At 42.5% G+C, this 13,940-nt stretch overlaps 1 protein-coding gene across 5 annotated transcripts in view; it reads right to left on the reverse strand.

Annotated features, from left to right (window-relative positions):
• Window positions 1-13,726, reverse strand: part of PLEKHA5 (pleckstrin homology domain containing A5) — a 239,049-nt gene extending 225,323 nt beyond the window's left edge. For 4 of the 5 annotated variants that reach the window (XM_079938220.1, XM_079938218.1, XM_079938222.1 and 1 more), the window contains exons 1-3: window positions 13,357-13,726; window positions 13,128-13,207; window positions 10,779-10,836 (exon numbers count right to left, since the gene is read on the reverse strand). In XM_079938220.1, coding sequence (XP_079794346.1) covers window positions 10,779-10,836; window positions 13,128-13,207; window positions 13,357-13,448 — 230 coding nt within the window. In that variant the 5' untranslated portion in view covers window positions 13,449-13,726. Of the gene's footprint in view, window positions 1-50; window positions 858-10,778; window positions 10,837-13,127; window positions 13,208-13,356 lie in introns of those variants that run through there. The other variant, XM_079938221.1, reaches the window with a different exon arrangement.
• Window positions 13,727-13,940: the final 214 nt, after the last annotated feature.

Consider the following 13,940-nt stretch of genomic DNA (forward strand, 5'->3'; position numbering starts at 1 on the left):
TGTGATCGATTAGATTTTTCAAAATAAAACTGGAACAGATGAATTTTCAAACAGAAAAAAAATTGACACTAAGTTTAACAAGTTACTTTCTCTCCACCATTGTTTTGTATACTATGAAAAATGAGCAAGGAGTAATTCCTTGTTTCTTCTGAAGACTCTGCTATTCTGTCCTATTTTACTAAGTTTTAAATTTTAGGTTAAACAGCTTCATTGTAAATATTTAATAAAATGGGTATTATATGCACCTTCAACCAAGTTCAGCAAAAGCTGATGGAATTCACTCCATATGAAGTCTAAAACTATTTTTCATCTCAGAGGCAAATTCTCTCTTTTGAAGACCATGTCTATTCCAAAGAAATAATATGTGTAAAGAATCTTAGTCACTTGGAAGGGACGGGGGCGGGCGGGGGTGGAAAGCACGTAGAACATCCCCGGGAGGCATGTAGCAAGCAAGTTTGGGTAGCATTACTCAAGCACTGACACTGTGTGGGAATTATTTTCTGAAGTGGCCAGTGATTTCAGAAGAACCAGAGGGAATCCCTGGCCCACTGTAGCAGGGTGGAGGTTTTGATCACAGTGAGGCTGTACTGTCACTTGTACCAAATCGAAGTTGGTTTCCTCAATCCCCCTTGCTCAAGGCAGCCAGTATAGGATTGGTTTCTATTGCTTCTTCCTCAGAATTTAACTCTTCCTCTTCATTCTCCAGGGTCCAGGCCTGAACCACCCTGCACGTATCTTCAACTACTTCTTCTTCAATGGAAGGCAGAAAGCATCCTTGAAAATCATTGATAATATCACTTCTTAGGAAGTCTGCAGACGCTCAGGTTCATGGCCTTCCTGGCCTTTAGCACTGTGCACTGTATACAAGGGAGAAGCAGGAGATCTCTGATCATGCAGCCTTTCACACCCTGACTTCCTACGTGACCAGGCCTTCCTCTCTCATCACACAGTTTCTTGGAAGGCTGGTTGATTATAATCTTGGTTTCAGCCAAGGACAGAAAATTACTGAAGACCAGAGGGCCAGTCTTCACTCCAGCAATGGGCATGTAATACAAGGTGGCCAAAGTCCTTGTCTAAGATTTTTTTTATTGAGGAACAGAGAAGAAACCTTATCTTTTGGGTTAAAAAGCTAAAAGGGTGTAATTTGGGGCCATGGGCAAACATTTTTATGGTTAAGTGGAGAAAAACTTTCTAAAGTGAAAAAAGGTGAGTGAGGAAGGGTCTTGAAGGATTCACCTGTGTCACTCCTGGAACTAATGTGGGAAGACAGTTTGCTTTTGCTTGTAATAGTTGGCTTTGGGTCACTGACATTTACAACAATATGAATCCTGACTAGATGACAAGTGAGAAGCAGAAAAGTGACCTGGGATGTTCAGATTTGGGCAATGACTTGTTTTTCTTACAATCTGTAATAGGTCTTCATTTCAAACATCTCATTGCCTATTATGTGTCAAGTGCTGGAAACATAAAGATGATATGACACAGTCTCTGCCTTCAAGGAGTTAACAGTCCAGAGGGATTTTCTTGGGTGTTTCTGAAATTACTGGCCACTTCAGAAAATAATTCCCAAATAGCTAGGAGGCTACTTCTAAGTAACCAAGGAATTCTCTGCGTGGCTCTGAAATGTCTGTCACCTGTACCTTGTGAGGACTAATTTCTATTTCTCTCAGGCCTCTCTAGGACCCACTGAGTTCAGTGGTCTACACTTGCTTTACTCATACTAATGATGACAGTATATCTCCCCCATTCTCCAAACCACAGCAGCCTGAACTGTGAACATTTCTAAATGGAAATGGCATGGTCACTGGCAAGGTCTGGGATTCAGCTGTCTCCCAACAGCCCTCACAGGTCCCTGCATTATCTTGGCTTGATCCTGGATCTGGTCCCATAATCAGGCCTCTGAGCAGATCCTATCTGTCTCCTGGAGGAGAATCGCATGAGCCAAACTCGAGAAACAGCTGACTTCCTAATTCATACTGGGACAGATAGATGTCACATAAAGAGAATATTTAAATTTCACAAAGAGCCACATTACAAGGTTTCTGAATAGCATGGAATGAAGTTGAGTGTCATCATCAAAATTCATCAATCAACAAATATTTACTGAGGAACTACTATGAGAAAAGTTTAAGCTGAGGGACTAAAAACACAGCAATGAACGAGCTGCTTTTCATGAAGCTTACCTACCATAAGGAGTGTAGGCAAACAGGTATTAAGCAAGCATTGACTTGATTTTAAAACATGCTTTTTCAATATACTGTTTCTGAATTAAGGATCAAGGGGTTTATTTAATATGGTTATGTCTCTCCCCTCTGAAAAGCTGTTACTATTATTAAATCAATGGCACTGATAATCGCTGGCAGCTTAAAAGAAATATGGGGTTACACAATTAAATATTTAATCATGATCCTGTTAAGTGTTAAAAGGAAATATAAGGAGCAAATCTGATGAGGGAGAGAACTTACACTGGAGGGGCTCCACTAGGCCCCCAAAGTCTCACCTTCACACAACAGTCAGACTGACCCTTTCAAAGGGCGAAGCCAGACCACGCATCTCCTCCTCTGCTCAGACCTGCGACGGCTCCACATCTCCCCGTGTAACAGCCAATTACATCAACCAAGGAGGCCGCCACGCAGCTGGGCTCTTCCTTCTCTGATTCCACTGTCTTTTTCTCCCACACCCATCCCTCTTCACTCCTCTCCTGATCCTAAACACCTTGCTCTACTTTTTTTCCTACAGCATTTATATATTCTTACATACCATAAAAGTTATATTTTCTTCGTCTGATATTCTCTCCTCCACCATCCCAGTCCCCAGAAGGGTAAAGCTGTTTGGTCTATTTTGTTTAATGATTGTACCTAATTGCTAAGGCACATAATTATGAGTTCAAAATGTATTGAAGAGAAGTGAAGGGAAAAAATGCATCAGTGAAAGATTGAGTAATTGGAAGACCTTGCCACTGGGACTGGAATAACAGTCAAAATCAATTGGCTTAACCTTGCTCTCTACTAGATAGTAGAGAGTAACTTCTGCAGTTTTTCTCCTTTTTCTAAATTTCCACATCACACCAACCCCACCCCAAGTCTTTCTTTAGCTATAGCAACGCTTTCACTCAGGTTATGGTCCAATCTCAAGCCCAAGATGCTATCAATTCATCTTTCAGGTGACTTTGCACTGCTCTGTTCTCATCACTCTGTGGGGTTTCACAGCTGAGCTTTCAGAGGAAGGGTTATTCCTTATGTTTGTGAGAAAGGCCTCTTCCACACTGGGCCGAGTCCTCACAAATGCATCTGCTCAAAGCATGATGTATACTTCATAGCATTTATCAGTCTACGACTATATGTTTGTGATTATGATACTGCTGCCTCTTTCCTTAATTTAATTATAAGCTCCTTAAGAGCAAGGTCCATGTCTGTTTCGTTCATAAAACCTAAAGCACTTGGCACACAGTACTCAGTAAGTGTTTGTTGAATGAATAATTGGATGGATGAATATGACATTCCTGGCTTGGATCTACATACTGCTTGGAGATAATTAGGTAGCTGAGATAGCATTTTGTGGGGGCAGGGGGGATGGGGGTGGTTTGTATTTCTTATTCATGAGGGAGGAATAGAAGATAATGTTGGGAGTCCTTTGGAAAGGCCAGATTTTAGCCACGTAAAATGCTATGCCCTCTCAAGATAAGCAGCTCAAAAACCAAACCATCATTAACACCTCCACCTAGCGCTCCCCCCAACCACCTACTCCCTTATTCTGGTCAAGGGTACCAATCATTCTTGTAGCCACTCAGACACAAAGGCTTCTGTGTAACTTTTGACCTCTCTTTCTCTGACAGCCTCCCAGCTCAGCAAGACTCCCAAGGCCTGTCAACTCCTCTTCAGTATCTTTGATCAATGGCCTCCTTCCTTTCCATTCCCACTGCTACCAAGTTGGTTCCAGCAACTAACTCCCAGGTTACAGCGACAGACCCAGGATGGGACTCCTCGATTCCAGGTTTGCCCCTTTCTAACCCAAGCTGCCTATATTAAAATCTCCCTTAAAACCTTCACTTTAAGCTATTAATGATATACCAAAAAAACACCTGCGGTGGTCTTGCCTAGAAATAAAAATCTCAGCCTTTTATTCAAAGACCAGACACAACAACAAACAGTACTCCTAACAGCATTCCTCGTCTGACTTCCCATTATCCTAGCATTTTCTAATCACCAGCAGGGCAGTTATCACTACTCATCACACATATTATACATGTCCCCACCCCCATGAATTTATGTTATCAGTCATCTATCTCAACCCATCTGAATTCCATCCATGCCCTTAAGGCTTAGCTCAACTCCTGCCTCTTCCTTCAAGCCTTTCCACGTCAGCCTGGCCTAAGTAAGCTCCTTCCTCCTCTGACTTCTTACGACACCGTCTGACGGACAACCAGCATCAATTTTTTTTTTTTTTTTTTTTTTTTGCGGTACGTGGGTCTCTTACTGTTGTGGCCTCTCCCATCGCGGAGCACAGGCTCCAGACGCGCAGGCTCAGCAGCCATGGCTCACGGGCCCAGCCGCTCCGCGGCATGTGGGATCTTCCCGGAAAGGGGCACGAACCCGCGTCCCCTGCATCGGCAGGCTGACTCTCAACCACTGCGCCACCAGGGAAGCCCCAGCATCATTTTTTATATTAACTCCAATTTATGCATACACATCTATACAAGTAAATTTTCACCATTAACCCCAACTTCTACATTATCTGTTACAGAAAAATGAAAAGGTCCCAGGAGAGAGTATTGGCCCACAAGTGCTGAGAAACCCCTTGTCTTTGTAGAACAGACAGAGGTGCCTAGACAGGGATGTTTATATCCTACCGGTCTTCAAGGCCTCCAACTCTTTGACTCTTCCAACCAATTCTTTCTCTACTCCCCATTTCTTCCCCCTTCCTAAACTACACCAGCTTTGAGAATAAGAAGAAAACAAAGAAAGAGGTCTATCAACATTAGGGGAAAATCATTTGAGAAATCCAGAAAGGGCTCTCCAAATGCAATCACTTGAGTTGTGGGGACTCCTCTGTTCTACCCCGATTAACTCCTCGGGAGGGTGGAGGCCAGCATCATCAGTACAGACACCATTTACTCAGAGGCTCATTGGATGCTGGCATTAAGCTATAGGCAGGCACTACAAGAAGGCACTGAGCGGGCCTGGTCCCGAGCAACCTTCCTGGCTAAAAAGGACAATGAGATTCCAGATAAAATTCACTGAGGGTGGAAATCCTGTCACCCCACCCTTGAAACTTAAACACATTTCATCACTGACACACTGTTCTTTATGGTAAACTTTCCTAATCTGCCACAAAACACTCTGCTTTTCTTTTATGAAGACGCCATTTTAAAATTACATGTTTGTTCCATGTTTTGTTTTAACGTCTCTTTTTCCTACTAGATTGTAGGCTCCAGGAAGGCCGCGTCTCAGGTGTATCACCAAACACCTAGAACAGTGTCTAGCACTCTTCCGTGGATGCAAAGGAAGGACCAAATTCCAAGGTTCTACTAAAATAATACTAGTCAACAGGTTTTTAGGGGGTGAAACAAGCTTCTATTTGTAGGTTGGCCCACTAACCTAACCATTGTACTTATTTCTCTGAAATGATACTTCTGTCCCCAAGCAACCTACTTATGGAGAGACACATACTATAGGATCTGTTTATACTGCCCTGTATTTTTAGGTCTAGATCGGTTTCAGCCCAGAGACCTTAATTTGAATGCTAGTGACTCATAGTGAAACTATATGACCTACAACAGGCCCTTAACCTCGTTAAGCTTCAGTTTCATCCTGAAAAAGGGGTTGTGGCCGGGAGAAAAAGAAAACTAGGGGCTACTGTGAGGATTAAATTCACTGAATGCTGTGTTGAAGTGCCTCACACTAACCAAGTTCATGGGGCCCACACCATCTCCCTTTTTTAATACACTGCATGCTTTTCTCTATACTACAAACTCCTTGAAGGTTGAAGTCATAGTTCAATTGTTATGCTGTACCTATCGAATCAGCATGAAGTGCTTTACACATGTAAGGATTACTTATTCTGGGACTTCCCTGGTGGCCCAGTGGTTAAGACTCCAGGCTCCCAATACAGGAGGCCTGGGTTCGATCCCTGGTCAGGGAACTAGATCACACACGCATGCCACAACTAAGAGTTTGCATGCCACAACTAAGGAGCCCGCCTGCTGACCCAGCACAACAAAATAAATAAAATTTAAAATTTTTTAAAAAAAGGATTACTTATTCCAAAAACTCTGTTATGAATACAAAAAAGATGTACAACATCCAGGAATTGTTCCGAAACATTGTGTTGCTATGTCTAATTATAATATTATAGTACTATTATACCAAACAATTTAAAATATCAAATATATTGCAATATATTCTCACATTCTCATGGCAGCTATGTTCCGTCTTCACTCATAGTTTGAATTGTGATAATCTGTGAAAAAACAGATTTTCCTCTCACTTGCAACCTTAAATGGCTATTTCATACTAGAATTCCCATCACTGCAGATTAGTTTGAAATTCTAAGCACACATTAGACCCAACTATAACAGATACTGAAATGAAACTTCATTAGTCAAAAATCAAACACTGCTCTATTTGCATATCTAAGAAAAAGTTCAATTTTCAGAACTTAAAATTTTAAATCAAGAAAAAAGCAATATGGGGGCTTCCCTGGTGGCTCAGTGGTTGAGAATCTGCCTGCCGATGCAGGGGACACGGGTTCGTGCCCCGGTCCGGGAAGATCCCACATGCTGCAGAGCGGCTGGGCCCGTGAGCCATGGCCACTGAGCCTGCACGTCCGGAGCCTGTGCTCCGCAATGGGAGAGGCCACAACAGTGAGAGGCCCGTGTACCGCAAAAAAAAAAAAAAAAAAAAAAAGAAAGAAAGAAAAAAGCAATATGAAAATATAACCTCAAAAATTTACATACTATTTTATAACCCTGCAAAGACATTTTTTGATCCCCAAACCTGCCACATAAGACAATGACCTCTAAATAATTAGAACAAAGTTTCTCACTATTAGGAGAGCACTGTTTTAAGATTTACTTAGCCCTTTAAATTAACCATCTTAAAGCTTTGAAGCACAAAGTAATAGTCAATGACACATCCATTTTAAGCTACCATGACCTGTCATTACAGAGTCATTAAGTAATATTTCAAGGAGTAAGCAGAAAGTTTTATAACCTTCAAATATATAAGATTATCTTCTGTACTTTACGAGCTAAGTTATTTGAATATTTAAAGCTACACTTTATAAATTATAAAAATCACTGGCAATTTTCAGCATTCTTCCTAAAGATAAAAAGCATGAATTAAGTGTTAAAAAGCAATATGGAAACAATAATCAAATTCAAACTCTGTGTATATGTATTTACACACACACACACAAGTAATAAAATAATTTAGAGGCTGGTTAGCTTAAAGCAAGCTTTTCTCATAAAAAATTAAAGCTAAATATTTATCTTTACAATACAGAATTTTCAAATTTTAATATTTTCTGGCCAAACTGACTTAAAGTAAAATACCTTCTCTATATTATATATTCTGTTTCCAAACTGTAGACTTTTATGAAAGAACCAATTTCAAAAACTGTATAAAGTAAACTGATTATCCAGCTCAAATCTATACAACTCAACTCTGATCAGCTCCTCTGTTGACATTAGTTAGCACTGTTAACTGCGTGCACACAGCTCTCCCTGGAAGATAAGTACACAAAACACAAAATGCAGCAACAGAAAGACAGCAAGCACAACACAGCTCTGGCTCTGCTTAGCCTTATCTATGGTTATCTGCACAAAGCTTAAAGAGGGAGATCAAACAGTTAACCGGGATAGGAAAGCTAACTAACTTTCCACATTTCCCACATTATCTCTTCTTGGCACTGTGAGTTCATTATTTTGTAGAATACTGTAAATTCCCAGAATAGTATAAAATTCAAAGAAATTTGAAAGTGGGCTGGAATTGAGAAGTTATCTTTTCCAGCCAGCCTAATTTAAAGACAGGAAGACTGAGCTCCAACGTGTCAGAGGGTCAAGGCCTGCCTTCCAACTCTTCCCCACAAGAGTGTTCTTCTCCTTAATGCCCACAGGGATGCAGTTGTTGATACCAAAATACTATGCAAAGATAAATTCTTCTTCTGCCATTTTGAACAAACACCAACATTTGTTCAGGAGAGAAATAATTTGAGAGTTAAATGTACTTCACTTGGGAACTAAAGTAGAAACAACTCAAGTTCTTTCAGTCTCTTCCAGTTCTTGCTCTGGGAGCCTCCCAGGAACGCAGGATTAGGAATAACAAGATGGTCAATGTGTCTTTTATTGGCCTTTCATCTTCCCTCTTCCCCTGTGAATAAAATCCACCCTGCTCACTATATCACCTGTTTTTCTTATAATTTGAGCAGTAACCTCCTTCCTTCATCTAAAAAAGAACCAACAATGAGAAATATATCCACCAACAGTCATCACTTTCCTACTGAAGACTCCTATCCTTTCTCCTACTCTGAACATTCTAAATATAGTTCATGTTCCTGCTGTTTCTCATCTTGCTGTCTTTGCAGACCATAAATTCCAAAGGCATGTTTCTGTTGTTTTATTATGTGGTGTGACAATGGAAAGAGTAATTCTTCTGACTACATCCACGATTAAAATGAGATTCAGACGTGGTAACATATGTGAAAGCACTCTGTAAATTGTGAAGTTTAAGATAAAAGTAGTGCCCCTATTATATTAGAATGATCAGGCATCACTAATTGCTCATAACAACACAAGTAAGTAAAAAATTTCTAGGAAATTACAGGCCACATTAGAGATTTAGCTAATCTTAAAAGAAATTAGTCTTCTGATATAACCCAGAAAGGAAAGATAGTAGCACCCAACATTCAGCAAATCATGTATTTGTCAATGGTTATTTTACTTGAAGTTTAATGAGTGTATATTTCTAAAATATGCTCAATTTTAGAACAAATTACCTTCATAATATAAATTCTTTATTGCTACTTTTGGACACAATGATTGGCTGTCTATCAATACCACATGATTAAAATCCACTAGTTTAAAAATGTATCCTGAGTTAAAGTAAAATTATTACCACTTTCTTAATATTGTCCTCATTTGCCTGAGAAACTTACTTAGGCATGACACTCAAGAAACTCTAATCAAAATGGCTAGTAAAACAAAAGAAAACTCAGTCTTTCTAACATCCTACTTCTAAATTAAAACATACATATTTGGCCCACACAGAATAATAACATTTTGTACTGTCAAACATTCACCTAAGAACGTACACATTCACCGACATTTAAATAATATTGAGAATTGTAATGTTACTCCTATTCTGTAGATCAGCTAGGCTTAAGGTACAGTAGTTAAAATTATACTGGATAAAAATAAATGAACTCCACCAAAAAAACTGTCTTTCTTCAGAAATATCAATAGTTTGTCCAGAAAAAAAAAAGAAGCATCCCTTTTCATGGCAATACAAACTCACTTTAATTCAGGATAAAAATAACCACTAGAAAAAATACTTGGTGACTCTGCACTTTACTCATGCCTTTATTTTTTAGGCCACCTAACAATGCACAGCACAATCTCCAAATAAAAGATGTAAATTAAACATATCCAGAGAAGGACCACATCATGAAACTATACTCCATTCCTGTATCTTAGTTCTGCTTTCTCTATTTCTACATCCAAAAAAGCAAGCATAGCTAATACTATACATATCCCTTAACATTTTATGTAAATATCATTCTAAAAAATGTTAAAACCATATAGGTAATTATAATTTAGTGAAGTACGGCATCATCTTTAAAATGGCACTCAGCAAAATACCTTACTGGGCCCAATGTAACAGAGGTGCCTTTAGCTAGGTACCTGTTATTATTATTAAACCACTGACATCTCAACCAAATCTTGTATTTAAGCATTCTCTTTCAAGCCTCAGTTCCTTAAAATTAAACAAAAAATTTTAAAACAACAAAAACAAGCTCTTAAGTAAACAGTTTCTAATTTAAAATGAAGATAAAACCACCTTTATTTTCCCTTGAGGGATAAAAAATTTTCCTATATAATATTGCCCTCAAACATTGTATTTGTCTCCAAGTACTATCAAGTTAACTCTGAACAGAAAATTATTTCAATATTCTATAGAATTAACTTAACTTTAGGACTGGTCATTTGTCCCTTGTAAGTGCTACTGAAAGCCTTTTATTCAAATACAATTACCAGTAAAATATTTCGATATGTATTTTTAAAACTTAGATATATTTAAATAAACTGAGGCAAATTACAAACAATGTTCCAACAGATGTTTGTGAAATACTCCTTATTTATTTACTTTTATTTTCAGTCCTGTTATTGTCCATCAAACGGTAATCTAGCTTTACATCACTTTTGCTACTTATAGTTCTGGTCAAAATACACATGAACAGAATTCACTTAAAAAGAAAAAAAAAGGTAACATACTAAAGACAAAATACTGTAATGCGCTATCACTCAAAAATATATACAGAGGCACCAAAAATGTAACCGTGGCCATAAATGATCTAACTCCCAAATCAATGAAGGTCCAGGCAAACAACACAAGAAAACTAAGAGTGTCATCTTTTACCTCAAAATTCCAACACTCATAAAGCATAAAGTCAATATAATACAATAAACCTTAAGAAATCACGATCATACCTAGACATACAACCAAAGGTTAATCACAACATTTGAATTACCAAGGGAAAAAATCATAATTAAAAAAACTCACTTTATATAGTATCTTGCACCTTCAAAAGTATATGCTTCTTCCCAGCCAGTAGGCAAATCTAAAAAAACATACATTTCACCATTAGTATTACATCGATAGAACAGCACAGTAAGTTTCAAACCATTTTAATTATTCCTTTTCATGATCAGCTATTTTCATTTATTAAGTAGGTTTGTAACCCCCCCCAAAAGCATTAGACTGGTAATAAAACTCAGATATAATATCATTTTTGGGAAAATGGCAATTCAAATGTAAAGCCACCAGAAAAGTATCAACAATATTAGAGGTTATCTGACATAATTATACACTTTGATCAGAGTGGAGAGGAACTACGCCCTGGCAGCCAAAAAAGCAAAGGGATGCCTTGTAATCCTAGGTAAGTACCCTTGAACGGTAGGCCAAAAACTCCCCCAAAACCAAAGAAAAAGACTATACGTAAAAGGTAACACCCACTTCTTCCTAGGTATGTTGTGTCTATGTAAGACCATATCTTTCAGCTACATAAGTGAATCCATCCAGGAAGTGTGATTGATGAGAAAGAACTTCCTAAGTACTTAATTAGGGGGAAAGAAATCTGAAATCACATACTTATACGTACATGTGTGTTTCTACAGACCTGACTTTAAGAGATGTGAAGTTTCAAGTAATAAACCTGGCAATAATGCAGGTGAACGATGGCACCACTCTGTGCTACATGTTACTTAACAAACCACCAGTGTCTTGGATTTAACCATAATACCGCTCTGAAATAAAAAACCGATGATGTGTGTACAAAGTCAAAGTAAACCAAACCAGAGAAAAATCAAGATGATCTCTCAAAAATAAAATTAACCTGAAATCATATAATAAAATTTTCTGAGGTGTGAATGTTATCAAATCCTTGGGGGTAAATAGGATAAAGATTTATATTTCACATAGCCAAAATAATCATGGAATAATTCCACGAGACGATTAGGCTAAATAAATATCATATTATCTCTTGTGACACAAACCTGTTACTATCCATAAGGCAAAGAGGCCATCAAAGTTGACTTACGTATGCAAAACACTGAAATGTACATTCAAGTCAAAGACGACAGGGAGTTAAGAAATATGACGCCGCGTTAGTCAGAAATGCCTTAAAAATGTAACCTCATCATGCTTGCTATACCAGCTTTCCCCTTCCTCCTCCACCTTTTTGCAAATTTAGAGATATTAGTCACTTCGCTGAACTCCAGAATTTAATAGAGAAGGCAGGCTTGTTCAATATCCTGGCAACTTTAAGAGAATCTCAGAGTTGGAGAAGTATCCCGGAGGGCAAGCTCTACAGACTTCTGAAGCCGGCCTCACCTTCCACCCAAACTGTTCTCAAGCCTTTCCAATCACCCGAAACAGAGGCAGGCCAGGAAGAGAACACATGTTACGTTTCAAAGACAAACAAGTTTCAAGAATGTACACAAAGAATGACAAAAGAAAGCCAGACCAGCACTGAAGCTCCAATCAGCTCTCCTCCAGCTCAACTCACAAGCAGCATTCAAACAAGCTATCCAAGGCACCAGGAAGATATGCTTCGCCGGCGACCCTCTCCTATCAGGGCACCAGTGCCCTCACGCAGGACACCTCCCAGCACGCCCACCGCCTCCTGGCAGTGTATGCGACCTCGGTGCCGCCGCCGGGGACTTCGAATCTGGCTGGCCAGCAACTGCAGCTGCAAATGCCTGCCCCGGCTGCTCCTCCGGGGGCACGAGGAAAAGCGTGCAGATTTCCCAAGCCGCTCTGTCGCGGAGAGGATCGAAGCACCCCCAAACTCGTCTCCTCCTCCAACAGCCACCTACCCACAAGTCCCACCTCGGAGGAGGAAGCCGCACAGGAGGAGGGAGGCAGCTCCCGGGGAGGAGGGGGAGGATGTGGACACATTCTCCCCGCGGACGAGAGGCAGGGTTTCGGGCTGCAGGAGGGGAGTGGGAAAGGATTTCCTAAAGGTTGAAAGAGGGGTGAGGTGGGGGGCCCGGGGGGCGCTCGGAGGACTCAGGAGTGGCCGCGGGAGGAAAAACTCAGGATCCCAGGTTTCCCGGGGGAGGGGAGTGGGCCACCCAGGGGCGTGGGGGAAGAGCAGGTTGGGATGGGGCAGAGGGCGCCGTGGGCTAGTGGCGATCAAAGACGAAGGAGAGGGGCGTCCGGAGACTCGAGGGAAGTCCCCCGGCCCCTCTACCTGCGGCCGCCCCCGCCCGCCGGCCTCCGCCCCACCTCGCCGCCTCCCGGGGACGGCGGCTCGGGGCAGGTTGCCGGCAGGAGGTGGGCGGCCAGGGCTCTGCAGCCTCCTCCCGGCGAAAGCCAACTCCGCTCGGGCCCGGCCGGGCTCGGCGTTACCTGTGCTCTGCCGCCGGTGCCCGGTGACTACGGCCTCGCCGGTGACGGGGTGCAGCCAGGTGGTGCTCTTCGCTTCCTCGCTGCAGGGGTGAGAGAAGGGGCCGAGACGGGGCTTGAGTGGGGGCGCGGGAGGAGCCGAGGGGGCCGGAGAGGCACCGACCCGGCTCGCTCCCCTCTGTCGCCAGCCTCCCGCCCCCTCCGGGCCCCCGCGCCGTCCCCAGCTCTTTACTTGATGAAGAAGACTCGGCCGCCCCGGGTGATCCCGTAAGTCCAGGTGCGGGGCAGGGAGCAGATCCACTCCAGGTTCAGATCCGCCGCCATGTCTGATCCCCAGCCGCCGCCGCCGCCTTCTCCTGCTGCCGCCGCGGCTGCCGAGGGAGGAGGGAGCGAGCGAGCGAACCAGCTGAGGGAGCGCGGAGCGAGCGCGGCCGGAGCGCGCCTCCCCGGCCCGGCGCGCCCCCGCGCGCGCCCTACCCCCTCGGGCGGCGCCCGCCCCGCCGCCCGGGCTGGGTAGGGCCCGCGCCGCCGCCCCTCCGCATCTTCCGCGGCCGCCGGCCGGCCGCCCAGCCGCGCGCTCGGGGGGGATGGGTGAGCGGCGCCGCGCCCCGCGGCCAGACCCCTCCCACCCGCGCCCCCCCCGCCCCCGCCGCCGGAGCGAAGGTTCGGAGATCGATTAAAAAAAAAAAAAAAAAAGCGTCCTGCCCCCCGGGCTTTGCCTGAAGGCTTCCCAGCCCCCAGGGAGATTCAAAGGGAGCTAATCCGCGCTCCTCTGATTGCTCTCTCTTTAAAACAACAGAAACACAGCATCTGAGA

The sequence above is a fragment of the Stenella coeruleoalba genome (genome assembly GCF_951394435.1).
Source record: "Stenella coeruleoalba genome assembly, chromosome: 11".
In the NCBI taxonomy this organism is placed as follows: Eukaryota; Metazoa; Chordata; class Mammalia; order Artiodactyla; family Delphinidae; genus Stenella; species Stenella coeruleoalba.